This window comes from Jatropha curcas, chromosome 2 (assembly GCF_041381405.1).
Source record: "Jatropha curcas cultivar XTBG-Jc1 chromosome 2, XTBG_Jcur_1.0, whole genome shotgun sequence".
Lineage (NCBI taxonomy): Eukaryota > Viridiplantae > Streptophyta > Magnoliopsida > Malpighiales > Euphorbiaceae > Jatropha > Jatropha curcas.
The window spans coordinates 5289321-5302518 of record NC_143152.1 but is presented as its reverse complement, the minus strand read 5'-3'; the positions used below and the strand labels follow the sequence as shown (position 1 = coordinate 5302518).

Sequence of the window (13198 nt, the reverse complement as noted above, 5' to 3'; positions counted from 1 at the left end):
TGCTTTTACTTATTTATTTTTTCATTAGCATGTGTATATTTTTTTTTTGGGTTTTTTTACTGAAAATTCATATTTGTAAATTGATTGATGAAAAATCTCGCCTAATTAAATAATAGTTACTCCTTATTGTTTTCCTTTGTTTTATTTTTTTTGAAAAAAAATATTTTTAGATTTTTCTATTGTGTTATATGTTTTCTTGGGAGATTAATTATTTGTTTGATTGAGGAGATTAGAGTAAAAAAGACTGAAGCGATTTTTGTTTTTATGATTTTGTCATTTCAGAATCGTACACGAGATGTTGAAAGATAATGTTTACATGTTTAAGGGTTTGGCTCTGAATTTATCCTTTTACAGCCCGTTTGGAATAAATGAATTATAATTGTAGAATATAAATTACGGTTGTAGAATTCAGTTGTAAATGAATTCCAAATAGAATTCCATTTGTAAATGAATTTGTTATGTTTGGTATGCTACAATTTAAAATAAAAAATTCAATTAAATTTCACAAAATTATATTTGGAATAAATTTTTAAATGAAAATTCATTTGTCTCTATTTCTTATAACACCCTTGACATAATAATTTAACAAAAATAAATAAATAATACCAATTATATTTATTATGTACAATATAATAACTTTTTATTTTTTATCAAAATATAAATAATAAATTTCATATAAATAAGTACACTAATATTCCACGCTAATTAATTAGTTATATAAGTAGTAACATTCATGATAATAATTATTTTTTAATTAATGTAAAAAATTTTGTTGATTTAAGTAATTAATTTGGAAACTAAAAAAAAATTAAGAATGTTATTATTGTTTTTAATTGCATTTGAAAACAATTGTTGATACTCAATTTTTATAATTTCATAGTAATAATAACTAACGTTATTATTCGACGTCAAAAGGGAAAAAAAAGTCATTACTAGTTTGAAATTTAAAAAAATATATATCTAAACTAATGTTATTATTGGATAAAAAAAACGTTATTAAATTTGGAATTTTCCAATCAAAATAAATAACAAAGAAAAAAAAGTAAAAATAGTTGAGTTTACAGTGGAAGATAATTTTGTCAATAAATATTTTAAAAGTTAATTTTGTGAAATTCATTTATAAATTCCATCAATTTTAGTAGAATTTAAGTTAGGTATACCCAATTCTATAGAATTCAATTTGTAGAATTTAAATATATATTTTTTTATTTCAAACACTATATTTTGATTTTTCGAATGAACTTGTACAAAATTTTGTAATATGCGGAGATATTTGATTCCTTTTCCTCTTAATTTGTTATTTTTGTTGCAACATCATTGCAAGTCTAAGAAGGTACACGTTGCGCTTTGAAAGTCCATGTGCACGCGAATGCGAGTTCTGCGAGTGCGAAGCTGAGCCTGAGTGGGTTCAAATTCCACATCTGAATGGTCAGGTCAAGTGAGGCGCTGGCGCGAGCCCGTGAGTCACGCTGTGTTGAATGGATTGATTGAAATTGAATCCACATTTTCTGAGGACTCATCATTTTTCCTTTTCATTCCCACTTATTATTTTATACATTTTTATACATTTTTATTCTTGTCCACTCAAAAGTTTTTTTACTGTTAGTCCTTCCCCATCTCCTTCGTTTCTTTTTGGGAAATTTATTATTTAGTTCCTCAGGTTTTACATAATTAACCAACTAATCTCAGATTTTGCCCAAATATCTAGCTAGTCTCTCAGGTTTAACCCCGTCTAATTAAAAGGTCCTTCCGTCTGAAAAGTTGGTTTTTTTCAGTTAATTATAGACTAAAAGACTAAAACACCCTTCCCTAGCTGACGTGGACCATAAGGGAAAATTATTATCTAGTCCCTCAGGTTTTACATAATTATCTAACTAATCCCAAGTTTTGCGCAAATATCTAACTAGTCCCTCAGGTTTAACTCCGTCTAATTGAAAGGTCCTTCCGTCTGAAAAGTTAGTTTTTTTCCGTTAATTGAAGACTAAAAGACTAAAGCACCTCTCCCTAGCTGACGTGGACCAGTATAAAGCGATAAGGGAGGGAATTGTATAAACTAAAAGACTAAATAATAATTTTCCCTATAATTTTATGCACATGTAGAATTGTATAGACTAAGCTTAATTACACGAGTAGGAAAATTAGCTTCGCTAAATTTAAAAATGAAAATTGAAGAGTTTCATATAAAGTCGATGGAGACATAATCATTTTTCTCTCTTAAATGTACGGTTTAGTTTTAGATTATGAATATTTGCAAATCGAAAACCATTAAATATAATTATGTCTCTAAAATATTACTATCTTCATTCTATAATATTCGTCACATTTAGAATTTCATGTCTTTTAAAAAAATTATTAAATTTGTATAAATTATTGAATAAATTTTGACAATATTACTCTTAATTTAATATTAATCTCTAAGAAAATCATTAAATTGAAGTAATAATTATTAATCATACACAAAGGGTAAATATGAAAAAAATATTTATTACTCCTTAAAACCGCAAATATAACAAGTATTTTAGACCTGTATGAAGCGATAATGAATAGTCTTTTAGTCTTCAATTAACGGAAAAAAACTAACTTTTCGGACGGACGGACCTTTCAATTAGACGGAGTTAAACCTGAGGGACTAGTTAGATATTTGCGCAAAACTTGGGATTAGTTAGATAATTATGTAAAACCTGAGGGATTAGATAATAATTTTTTCTTATGGTCCACGTCAGCTAGGGAGGGGTGTTTTAGTCTTTTAGTCTATAATTAACGGAAAAAAATCAACTTTTCGAATGGAAAGACCTTTTAATTATACAGAGTTAAACCTGAGGGACTAGCTAGATATTTGGGCAAAATCTGGGATTAGTTGGTTAATTATGTAAAACCTGAGGGACTAAATAATAAATTTCCCTTTCTTTTTTTTACCCTTCATTTTCTCTTATGGAATTTTCTTTTTTCTTATTTTTTTAATATTTATCCACTGAAAATTTTTATCTAGAGTTTTTCTTTCTTTTCATATTTGGTTCTCTGAATCTTTATTTTTGAAAATGACCTTTGCTTTTTAGTATAGAACATGAAATTCATTTGCCTATAAATATGAAGGGCTAAGAGTTCTTCTTCATCCTCAGAAAAGTCTGGCAGAAGCAAAGGATACTTTGAAGTCTGAAGCATCCACTTCAAAGGTATGTAATTAATATTATTTTTATTATTATATTCTCTTTGTCGCCATTTTATCTCTCTTTCTACTTATATTCTGATTTATTATCATGAACAGTCGCCTAACTTTAATTTATGGCATCCACTTCTCATGCTCCTTATATTTTTACAGAAAGTCAGAAGTTCAAATGAACTTGATTTTTGAAAAGCATGAGTAGTTAGTTTTGTCTTCTGTTCTATGATTGAAGTATTCAAAGCACTTATACAAGACCTTTGGAGCAAATGTTTATATATTAAAAAAACTAAAAATATATTCAAAAAACATAAAAAGAATATATAAATTATATGCAAATTACTTAGGGGCAGGGTATTTTCAGAATCTTACCATATCTGTTTCGATTATATAAATGACTGTACGCTTAGGGTACTCTTATATGGAGCACACTTTGGAAAATCGAATTCTCAAATCGAAGATTCAGTCCATTTTGATATTTCATAAAATCAATTCTATATAGTTTAATTGTAATAGAGAAAATTGATTTTTTTTTTAAGTTCAACTTTTTCTAAACCTAAAAAATAAACCTACATCTATCAAAAATTGTTAAGATTGAATCAATTGAACTGATTCGATTCGATTCTATACACTACTCAACTTTTATTCAGATTACAACAATATCAATAATCAAGCCTTAATCTCCAAACTATTTTTTTTAAAATTTAATATGATTTTAAGTTTAAGAATTTCAATATATGTTCTATTTATATTGATTCATTTGAGTTCAAATCAAATAGATAGAATGTTCACTCATATTATTTTAGTTCTAATTAAAGAAATGAAATTAATCTGTTATAATATTTTAATTTTCAATACGTTGTATATGAATCTATTCGGTAAAATTAGTTATTTTTAGCAAAATCATTTGATGTTTTATAACTATAATCAACTGTTTAATTAACATTTTATCGAACACAAAGACGTTACGTTTCATAATATACTTCTTCAAACTCTAAATAAGAGCGCAAACACTGTATCAACAACAATATAAATAGTAGAGGTGATATTTTGACCTCAATCCAGTAAACAGTACGTGAAAAGGTGTTGCATAACAGAGCATAGCATATGTGTTTAAATGAAATTTCATTACCAAAAATTTTGATAGCGAAAATTGCTAATTAAGTAATTTCTATATCATCGTTTCTTTAATTATAAAGCTGAAGCAACACTCCTAACTGAAGGATCTCATAATTATTCATCGTCCAAACAGATTATTAAGCCTAAAAGATCATGGAAAGCTCTTCCCCGCTTGCTCCTATTACCAAGAGGTAAGCATGTTCTTATCTCCTTCATATAATTAAACTCCTTTTCCAATTCTTGCCCCATCAAGTTAGTCTTAGTTCCTTATGAAATTACTTATGCAGGTTAGAAGGAAAGGTAGCTTTAATAACAGGTGGAGCCAGTGGCATTGGCGAGAGCACCGCAAGACTCTTTGCTCACCATGGTGCCAAAGTTGTCATCGCCGATATCCAATCTGAGTTAGGTCATTCTGTAGCAGAGAAAATCCGGTCAGAAACTGGACAACCAGTTATATACGTAGATTGTAACGTTGTCAATGAAACAGAAGTGGAAAACGCAATAAATAAAACTGTGTCAGTGTATGGAAAGCTTGATATAATGTTCAATAACGCAGGCATAGCTGGCAGTCTAAACGCTAGTATATCGTCAGCTGAACGTGAAGATTTCATGCGAGTCCTCGAAGTAAATGTTTATGGTGGAGTGTTAGGAGCCAAACACGCTGCAAGGGTAATGATCCCAAGAAAGAAAGGTTGTATTTTATTTACCGCTAGTCTTGCTTCAGCTTTATATGGTGCACAACATGCTTACACAGCTTCAAAACATGCCGTTGTTGGTTTGACCAAGAACTTGGCCGTAGAGTTAGGGCAATATGGTATAAGAGTTAATTGTATTTCACCTGGTCCTGTACCAACTGCTTTAATCACTAAACCATTGGGTTTAGATGCGAAGCAAGTGCAAGAATGGGGGTCTGAAATGGCAAATTTGAAAGAAGTGAAATTAGATGCTGATGATGTTGCAGAGGCAGCTTTATATCTTGCAAGTGATGATTCTAAATTTGTAAGTGGGTTGAACCTTTTTGTTGATGGAGCTGCCAGCTTGCCAGTTACTACAAAGATTTTAAAGCACTAAACCTTTTTTGTATTAAGGCCTTCAATTTCTTTTATTAGATTCATACTTTCCATAACAATTTTGATCAATTTCATATGAATTTTAGTATGTATTGTGCACTAATTAATAAAATTCAGTCAATTATTTCTCTTCTATGTAAAATCAAAATTTATCATATTAATTCTTCGTTTTCTTGTTAGCTTAGCTAGTATGCTATGAGTTAAAATGTCACCAAATTTGGTTGCATAATGTTTCACTAATATTTTCTTTTGACATCAATTTTATTTTGTCAGGGGAAGTATTCAACAAATTTATAACTAATTATTAAATTCTGTAGTGATTCATAATTGAATAAAGGGTGTGGAGTAGCCTTCTAAGTGCTCTTCGTATGCAGCTTCAAGCAGATGCGTTAGGGGTCCTTTGGCAGCGTGTGCAATGAGTGTTCTATGGGTTAATGCCCTCCTTCTTTAATAAAAAGACTAAAAAGAGAGTGTAAATTATTGAAAAAGTTCGAACTTTGACTATTTCACAATTTTGGACAACTTTTCTTAATTTCCTTCTTCAAAACTAAGCCGCATGTGTCGTCCACTTGTTAAGTTTAATGGGTACATGGAAGATGCTGCATTATGTGATTACATATGGTATTGGTTTGTGAGAAATATGTTATCGCATAATTAAATGTATACTAATCATAAATGTTATTTTGAAAAAAAAAAAATCATAGATGTTATTTTGAAAAAAAAAAAAAGAAAAAATTACAATGCGATCCTTGTGATTTGTGAAATACAACTAATCCGTCCCTATTTTTTTTAAAGTATACTAATTTGTTTTTATATTTTGCTTCTGTTACACTATTAAGTTTCAATTTTTGTATTTTTTCTGTTAAGTTAACAAGAAAATACAGAGGTCGAATGAGAGATACTAAAATATTATACTAGAAAAATTATAGTGCAGCCCCTATGGTTTGAAAAATACAATTAGTTTGTCTCTGTGTTTTTAAAAACAAAATGAGTATTTTCGTCATTTTATAATGTACTTAATGGAAAAGATGCAAAATTTAGACGAAATGATCTTATAGTATGACTGAAGTAAATTATAAAAACATTTTAATTTATTTTCTAAAAGACAGAGACGGTAATTGTATTTTGTAAAATATAAAGATTTTACTGTAATGTTCTCAAAAATAATTATTTATATATCTAAATTTACAAACATTATAAATATTTTAGGACATTTAAAAAAGGAATAAAAAGCTAACAAAATGGAATGGAGAAAATATTAAAATACAGTTAATTACTTCATCAAGAAACTATAATCAGTTGGATTAACAAAAATAGATTGTACTATCATATCACTTTTACCTATAGGATCATGAGTTTGAAATGTAAATCGTTTTTAACTTTACCTAATGGTCAAGAGTTCAAAATTTAATGCAGAGGGATATACATAAATATTCTCGAACATAAAAATACATTTGCAAATAAAGAGAGAAAAAATATTAGACATATTTATTAAATATAGAAAATTGTATTAAGATCATAATCATACTTATTTGGACCTTAATTTACCCCTTTTCAGAACTTCAAAGAAAAGACAAATTCAAGAAAAGTAAATACTAAATCAAGACTTATCAATCCCATAACCAGATTGTCTCAAGCTAAAACCTCCATCAACAACAAGATTCAATCCACTGACAAACTTAGACTCTCCACTCGCAAGATACAAAGCTGCCTCTGCCATGTCATTCGCATCTACTTTTACTCCTTTTAAATTTGCTATTGCCAAATTAAATTCCTCTATTTGCTTTTCATCCATACCCAAAGCTTTAACAACGGAAGGGGTGGCTACCGCCGCCGGAGAAATACAATTAACCCTTATCCCATATTTCCCTAACTCTACAGCTAAATTCTTGGTTAACCCAACAATTGCATGCTTCGACGTCGTATAAGCATGCGGTACACCACCATAAGTAACTGCTGCAACACTTGAAGTAAACAGAATAGCTCCTTTCTTTTCTGGTATCATTACTCTTGCGGCGTGTTTGGCTCCTAATAATCCGCCATAAACATTTATATCCATAACCTTCTTAAAATCTTCACGTTCAATGGATAATATGCTTGGATTGTAGTTTCCTGTAATTCCTGCATTGTTAAACATTATATCAAGGTGGCCGTGCATTGAAACGGCAGCGTTTACTGCGTTTTGGACATCGGATTCTTTTGATACGTCGCAATGAATGTAGGATACTGGTTGGTTGGATTCTGATTCGATTTGGTTTGATACAGAGTGACCCAAATCGGATTGGATATCTGTAATTACAACTTTCGCTCCTTGCCTGGCAAAGAGTCTTGCGGTGGCTTCTCCGATTCCACTTGCGCCGCCGGTTATCAAGGCTACCTTGCCTTGTAACCTGTACAGATAATAGTACAGTTCTTTAGAATTTTAATTCCTCCAATATATACTTTTTAAAAAATAAATAAAGAGAAAAAATTGTAGAATTTATGTCACGTAAGAACAATATATGTAACCCAGATATTATGCATCATGTTTTTTTTTTTTTTTAATTCTATTTTGTTACATTGGGAAATTAAATATAATATGATGTTTTAATTTCATGTTATAAAATGGATGAGTTCATCGTTTAGAGCAAAAAAGCAATTATATTTCATTCCATAAATTTTATGATTTTATAATTTGAGATGTAATTTAATAAATCCTTCCATTAATTCTGGTTAAAAAAGCAATTTTGACAACCTTAATTATAGGATTGCAAGTTAAAAAAATTTTGGTCGGAGCTAAATATATAATTACAAAATAAAACTGTAGATGGTAGCGATTGATTATAGAAATATAATGATGCCGGTAACTTATAAAATAAAGGGTTTAATTAATTAAAGAATATATATTCCAATGTCAAAAAATTGTAATTTAGTACCTTTCTCGTTTTAATTTTACAGAAAGAAATTTTACAAAAAAAGAGGAAATTAAAAATAAAAAGAAAGAAAAGAAAGAATATGTACCTCTTGGCAAGAGTGGCCATGATCGAATTTGGTTTGCAGAAACAAGAATATGCAAACATTAGAGGAGCTTCAAGTTGAGAATAGTCATTTATAGGGAGAGCTTAAAGAGAATTGGAATAAAGAAATTCCTCTGATAGGCTTCGGGTCTTATCAGTGTGTGTCTCTACGTCGTAAATGGCAGTGGAATATAATTAATACTATAATATAATATTAGTATTTTGACAATTAGTAGAAATGTATTAATCAATTTCGTCAAGATGCAAGTTCTTCTCCTTTATCAGTTAAAGTTTATTTTATTCTTTGTTTTTTGGAGAAGGAAGTTTAGTTTATTCTAAAGCACCTTAAGAAAGATAATATTTTTGAATGTATCTTTAAAATTATCTGGAAAAAATATATAGTTTTGATGCTTATGAATTGATCTTAAAATATTCTTAATTACAAAAGGAAAATTAATTATTTTTTAAAAAATAAGTTACTGTGATACCAACTTGTTATTATTACTCCAAGAAATAAAAATGAGCAAACGAAAGACTCGAAACAGAACCATAATGAAATTCCGACTGATTTCTAGAAGGTTAACTTGACTAACCTTCTTTTGAAAAAAAAAAAAAATATTTAATTCATGAAAACTTTTTTTTTTTAAACCATTGTATTTAAACTCAATTATTAGAAATCGCCTAATTTAATACATTATAGGTATATTTCAGTGAAAAGCAAATTTAAAAACTTTTTTCCTATATCCAATTTGCATTATCAAATAACTCGTAGATTCACGGTACGTAATTTTAATTCCAGGCCGGCCTCCATTTTAGAATTTAGTGGTCTGTTGATTTGGTTTTTCTTTCTTTAAAAATTTTCCACATGTCGAACGTATCAGATATTGACATGATGTGATCATAACATACAATTCAGCGGTCAATTTCGTTCGATGCCAAAACATTCAAACAATAATCAAATTATTGAAGTAGAAAAGTATGACAAAATTAATTGAAAATTTTTAAAGTTTCTTTATAAAATATTTTTAATATTATAATTAATTACTATCATATTTCGTGGTTTTATTTTTTATATTGAGAGTCACTACAAATATTTAATTTTTAAATTTGATAGAGTATTTATAAAATAAAGTAATTAATTAATCAGATTATGAATTTTTTAGATAACTAATAAAATTACTAAATTAAATTATGAACTAAATTTTATTGCAATTATAATTTATAGAAAGATATTACTAAATGATTATTACCTATAATTATTAGTATAGCCATTTAAATGATATCCAGAATCTAAGAAAATATCACTTCCTACTATTATTATATTACACTCCCTCCGTCCTAAAAAGATAATCCATCTTTCCATTTTGGTTTGTCTCAAAATATAGTCCACTTTCTTCTTTTGTATTATATTTAATCCTTAAATTTTCTATTATACCCTTATTAAATTTTATCTTATTTTCAATAAATCTTGTCGATTCTTATTTGTTATTTCAACATAATAATTGCTCATGTGTTATTTAAGATGAACATAATAAGTAAGTTATATAAATAAAATTGTGTTTTAGCCATAATAATCGCTACTTTTTAATCCGAATAGGGTAGCTCAGTGGCAAAGAGCATTTGCAGGGTTGATTACCATGACTTAGGTCATTGGTGCAATCCTCCACGATGCAAACTCCCTCGGGTCAACCCTTTTGCCTCCAAGGGTAAAACGGTATTAGTCAGATTTATGGACTTTGTCCAAGTATAAAAAAATTAAAATTACTTTTTTAATATGTGTGAAAATAAAAAATTGATTTATTTTTTTGGAGGGAGTATTAATTATTAGAAATGATGAATGCAACGGTTTGTATTATACATTCCAAATTCAATGCGACTTGGTCATTGGTCTGAACTTAACATAATATTGACTTAGCGCATAATTAATCACTAATAAAATAGTGGAAGATTGGGACGGGAGAGTGAGTATAAGTAATTAATTCTCCATTACCTATGACAAAGATTTTTTTTTTTTTTTTTTTTTTTTAAACAATCACACCAAACGATGAAGTTTCAAAAGTCAGCAATATGGCAATAACAAAAATAATGAATAGTAACGGTGACATTTACTTAATATAGTCAAATAATCAATAATGCTTACCTCATTATATAAAAGGTAAACAAGTATAAGAAAATAACCTATTTCAAAAAAAAAAAAAAATCAGAAAATAGTGAAATGTTAAAGACAAAAAGTCCTTCATATTAAGGTAAGTATTCGGTTGGATCAATTCGATTCAGTGAAAAATTGTTCAATTAATGGTCCGGTTCAAAAAAAATTAGATTTTGGATAATTGATTAAAGGTTTGATTAAAAATTAATCTAACCAAATTAATCAAATTAATTTACTCCCAATTATATCGTTTTTGATTAAGTAAATAATAACAATTAAAAATATTTCAGTTTAATTTTTTTTAACTTTTAATAATTTCGGTTAGTTTTTATTTCAATTGAATCTCAACACTAATAATCGAAATTAATTCGGCCAAAATGATTCAATTAATTTTGATTAAAAAATCAATTCGGTTGAGTTATTAATTAAAAAAATATCAATTAATTTATTTTTGTTAAAAATATTAATTAAATTGACTGAAATCACCAAATGCGCACCCATACTTGAGATAGTGAGAGGAGCTAAAGCGTAAATCTCTTTCAAATGAATTTTTGTGGTCTCATTTGTTTAAACTCTCCGAACCCTTTCAGTCAATGAACTTGATAAGAAAATTGTTATATTTAATTAAAGAAATATAGAAAATTTACCATTTAAAATAATTAATAAGGGAAATTAGAAGTATAAATAAACACAATTTAATTTTTTTTTTTTTTGAATATCATTTGGACAGAAGAGCCAGGTAATACATTTATTCCAATTATCGTTGTTATTACTACAATAACAAAAATAAAACACTTCAAGAATCACATAAGGTTTTGAATTTCACCAACAACGAAACAAATCTCTTCCTTGATCAATACAAATTTAACCCAAAAAAAAAAAAATCATCACCTTGTGTGACCTTAATTAAGACTTATTAAGTGTAATTAAACCTTAATTAAGACTTATTTATCTTCAAAACCAAAATCTGAATGCCTTAAAGAATGACCTCCATCAACAACAAGATTCAATCCGCTAACGAACTTAGACTCTTCACTTCCAAGATATAATGCAGCCTCAGCAACATCATCAGCTTCAATCTTCACTCCTTTTAGATTTGCCACAGCCATTGATACTTCTTGCACAGTTTTTATATCCGCCCCCATTATTTTGGCAGCCATAGGTGTTGGTATTCCAGCAGGTGAAATGCAATTCACCCTAATGCCATATTTTCCTAATTCAACTGCTAAATTCTTTGTTAACCCAACAACTGCATGTTTTGATGCTGCGTAAGGTAATGGAGTCCCACCATAAGTTACAGCAGCAACACTTGCTGTGAAAAGGATATTCCCTTTCTTTTCTGGAACCATTACTCTTGCGGCGTGTTTGGCTCCTAAAAATGCACCGTACAAATTTATGTCCATCACACTTTTAAAATCTTCGCGTTCCAGTGATAAAATATTGGGATCAAATTTTCCTATAATTCCTGCATTGTTGTACATTATATCAAGCTTTCCGTGCATTGAAACGGCAGTGTTTACTGCGTTTTCGACATCGGTTTCTTGAGTTACATCGCACTGGATGTATGATACAGGTTGTCCGGTTTCTGACCGGATTTCCTCCGATAAGGATTGACCCAACTTGTTTTGGACATCGGCGATGAGAACCTTGGCGCCATGTCTAGCAAAAAGTCTTGCAGTTGCCTCGCCGATCCCACTAGCTCCTCCGGTTATTAAGGCAACTTTGCCTTGTAGTCTGCAGGAATAAAAAATGTCATAAAGAAGTGATGGTGATGACAACTATACAAAAGAAGAAGAAGAAGAGATGGGTCGTTTACCTCTTGGCAACAGCAGCAAAGGCGGAAGAGGCGGCCATGGTTTCTTTTTCTTTGCTTGTTAATTTGAAGATTGCAGAGAAGATTGATGATTGTAATGTCGGAGTTTTAGTTTTATATATAGAACTTAGTTAGAAGAGAAATAAGAAAAATAATTCTATAGAACGGAGAATTGCATAACACGACCTTTTCTTATTCTGTTTTTGCTTGCCGTTCTACAAAAAAAGTCCAGTCAATCTGGCTGCTTTCAATTTGTTTATAAACAATGTCTAACCATAGTTGACTGCTATAAATATATAAAAATTATACTTTTCTTATTTTTATTTATCCATAATTATATTTAATTAATCCGAATAGGATAATTCAGTGGCAAAAAAACATCTGCCGGGTTGATTACCATAGTTAAGATCACAGGTTTGATCTTCCGCAACACCAACTCCCCCCCCCCCCCGGAACTAGCTCAAAAACGAACGAAAATTAGACAGGTTTATGGACCGTTAAACGAACACGAGTTTGAATACCTCATGTAAGTACTAAAAACAAACTAATCTTAAATTAATCTGTCTTGATGCATGCACGAACCTAGAACATGATGATCCAAATATATTCCTTAATTTTTTTACACTGAGAAAAGAAAATTTTATTGATTTCTTTTTTTTTTCTCTCTGTCCTGTGGACGGAGTAATTAGGGGCTATATCCATTTAATAGTTTAAGAAACACGATTAGGATAAAATGCAGAATACAATTTATTGATTGCTATTTCGTAATTTACTTAAGTGTTAAGGGATAAAAGTATTGAACCACTCATATCAAACGCGTTATTACTGCTTTCTTTTTGCACAAATATCAGCAGATTGTTTTTCATGATATTTAGGGATTTTATATTAAAG

The 13198-nt window shown here is 29.2% G+C and overlaps 3 protein-coding genes across 3 annotated transcripts; 1 reads left to right on the top strand and 2 right to left on the bottom strand.

Annotated features, from left to right (window-relative positions):
* Window positions 1-3030: 3030 nt before the first annotated feature.
* LOC105635893 (short chain aldehyde dehydrogenase 1) lies at window positions 3031-5366 on the top strand. Its single transcript, XM_012219027.4, has 3 exons — window positions 3031-3173; window positions 4413-4470; window positions 4567-5366. The coding sequence occupies exons 2-3, from the start codon at window positions 4433-4435 to the stop codon at window positions 5348-5350; spliced, it is 822 nt and encodes a 273-aa protein (XP_012074417.1). The 5' UTR covers window positions 3031-3173; window positions 4413-4432; the 3' UTR covers window positions 5351-5366.
* Window positions 5367-6816: 1450 nt separating this feature from the next.
* LOC105635892 (short chain aldehyde dehydrogenase 1) lies at window positions 6817-8508 on the bottom strand. The gene is made up of 2 exons (XM_012219026.4): window positions 8350-8508; window positions 6817-7739 (listed from the first exon to the last, which is right to left on the bottom strand). Exons 1-2 carry the CDS (start codon window positions 8406-8408, stop codon window positions 6950-6952), a joined length of 849 nt encoding a protein of 282 aa, XP_012074416.2. The 5' UTR covers window positions 8409-8508; the 3' UTR covers window positions 6817-6949.
* A 2733-nt stretch (window positions 8509-11241) lies between these two features.
* LOC105635796 (short chain aldehyde dehydrogenase 1) lies at window positions 11242-12517 on the bottom strand. The gene is made up of 2 exons (XM_012218902.4): window positions 12311-12517; window positions 11242-12228 (listed from the first exon to the last, which is right to left on the bottom strand). The coding sequence occupies exons 1-2, from the start codon at window positions 12346-12348 to the stop codon at window positions 11439-11441; spliced, it is 828 nt and encodes a 275-aa protein (XP_012074292.1). The 5' UTR covers window positions 12349-12517; the 3' UTR covers window positions 11242-11438.
* Window positions 12518-13198: the final 681 nt, after the last annotated feature.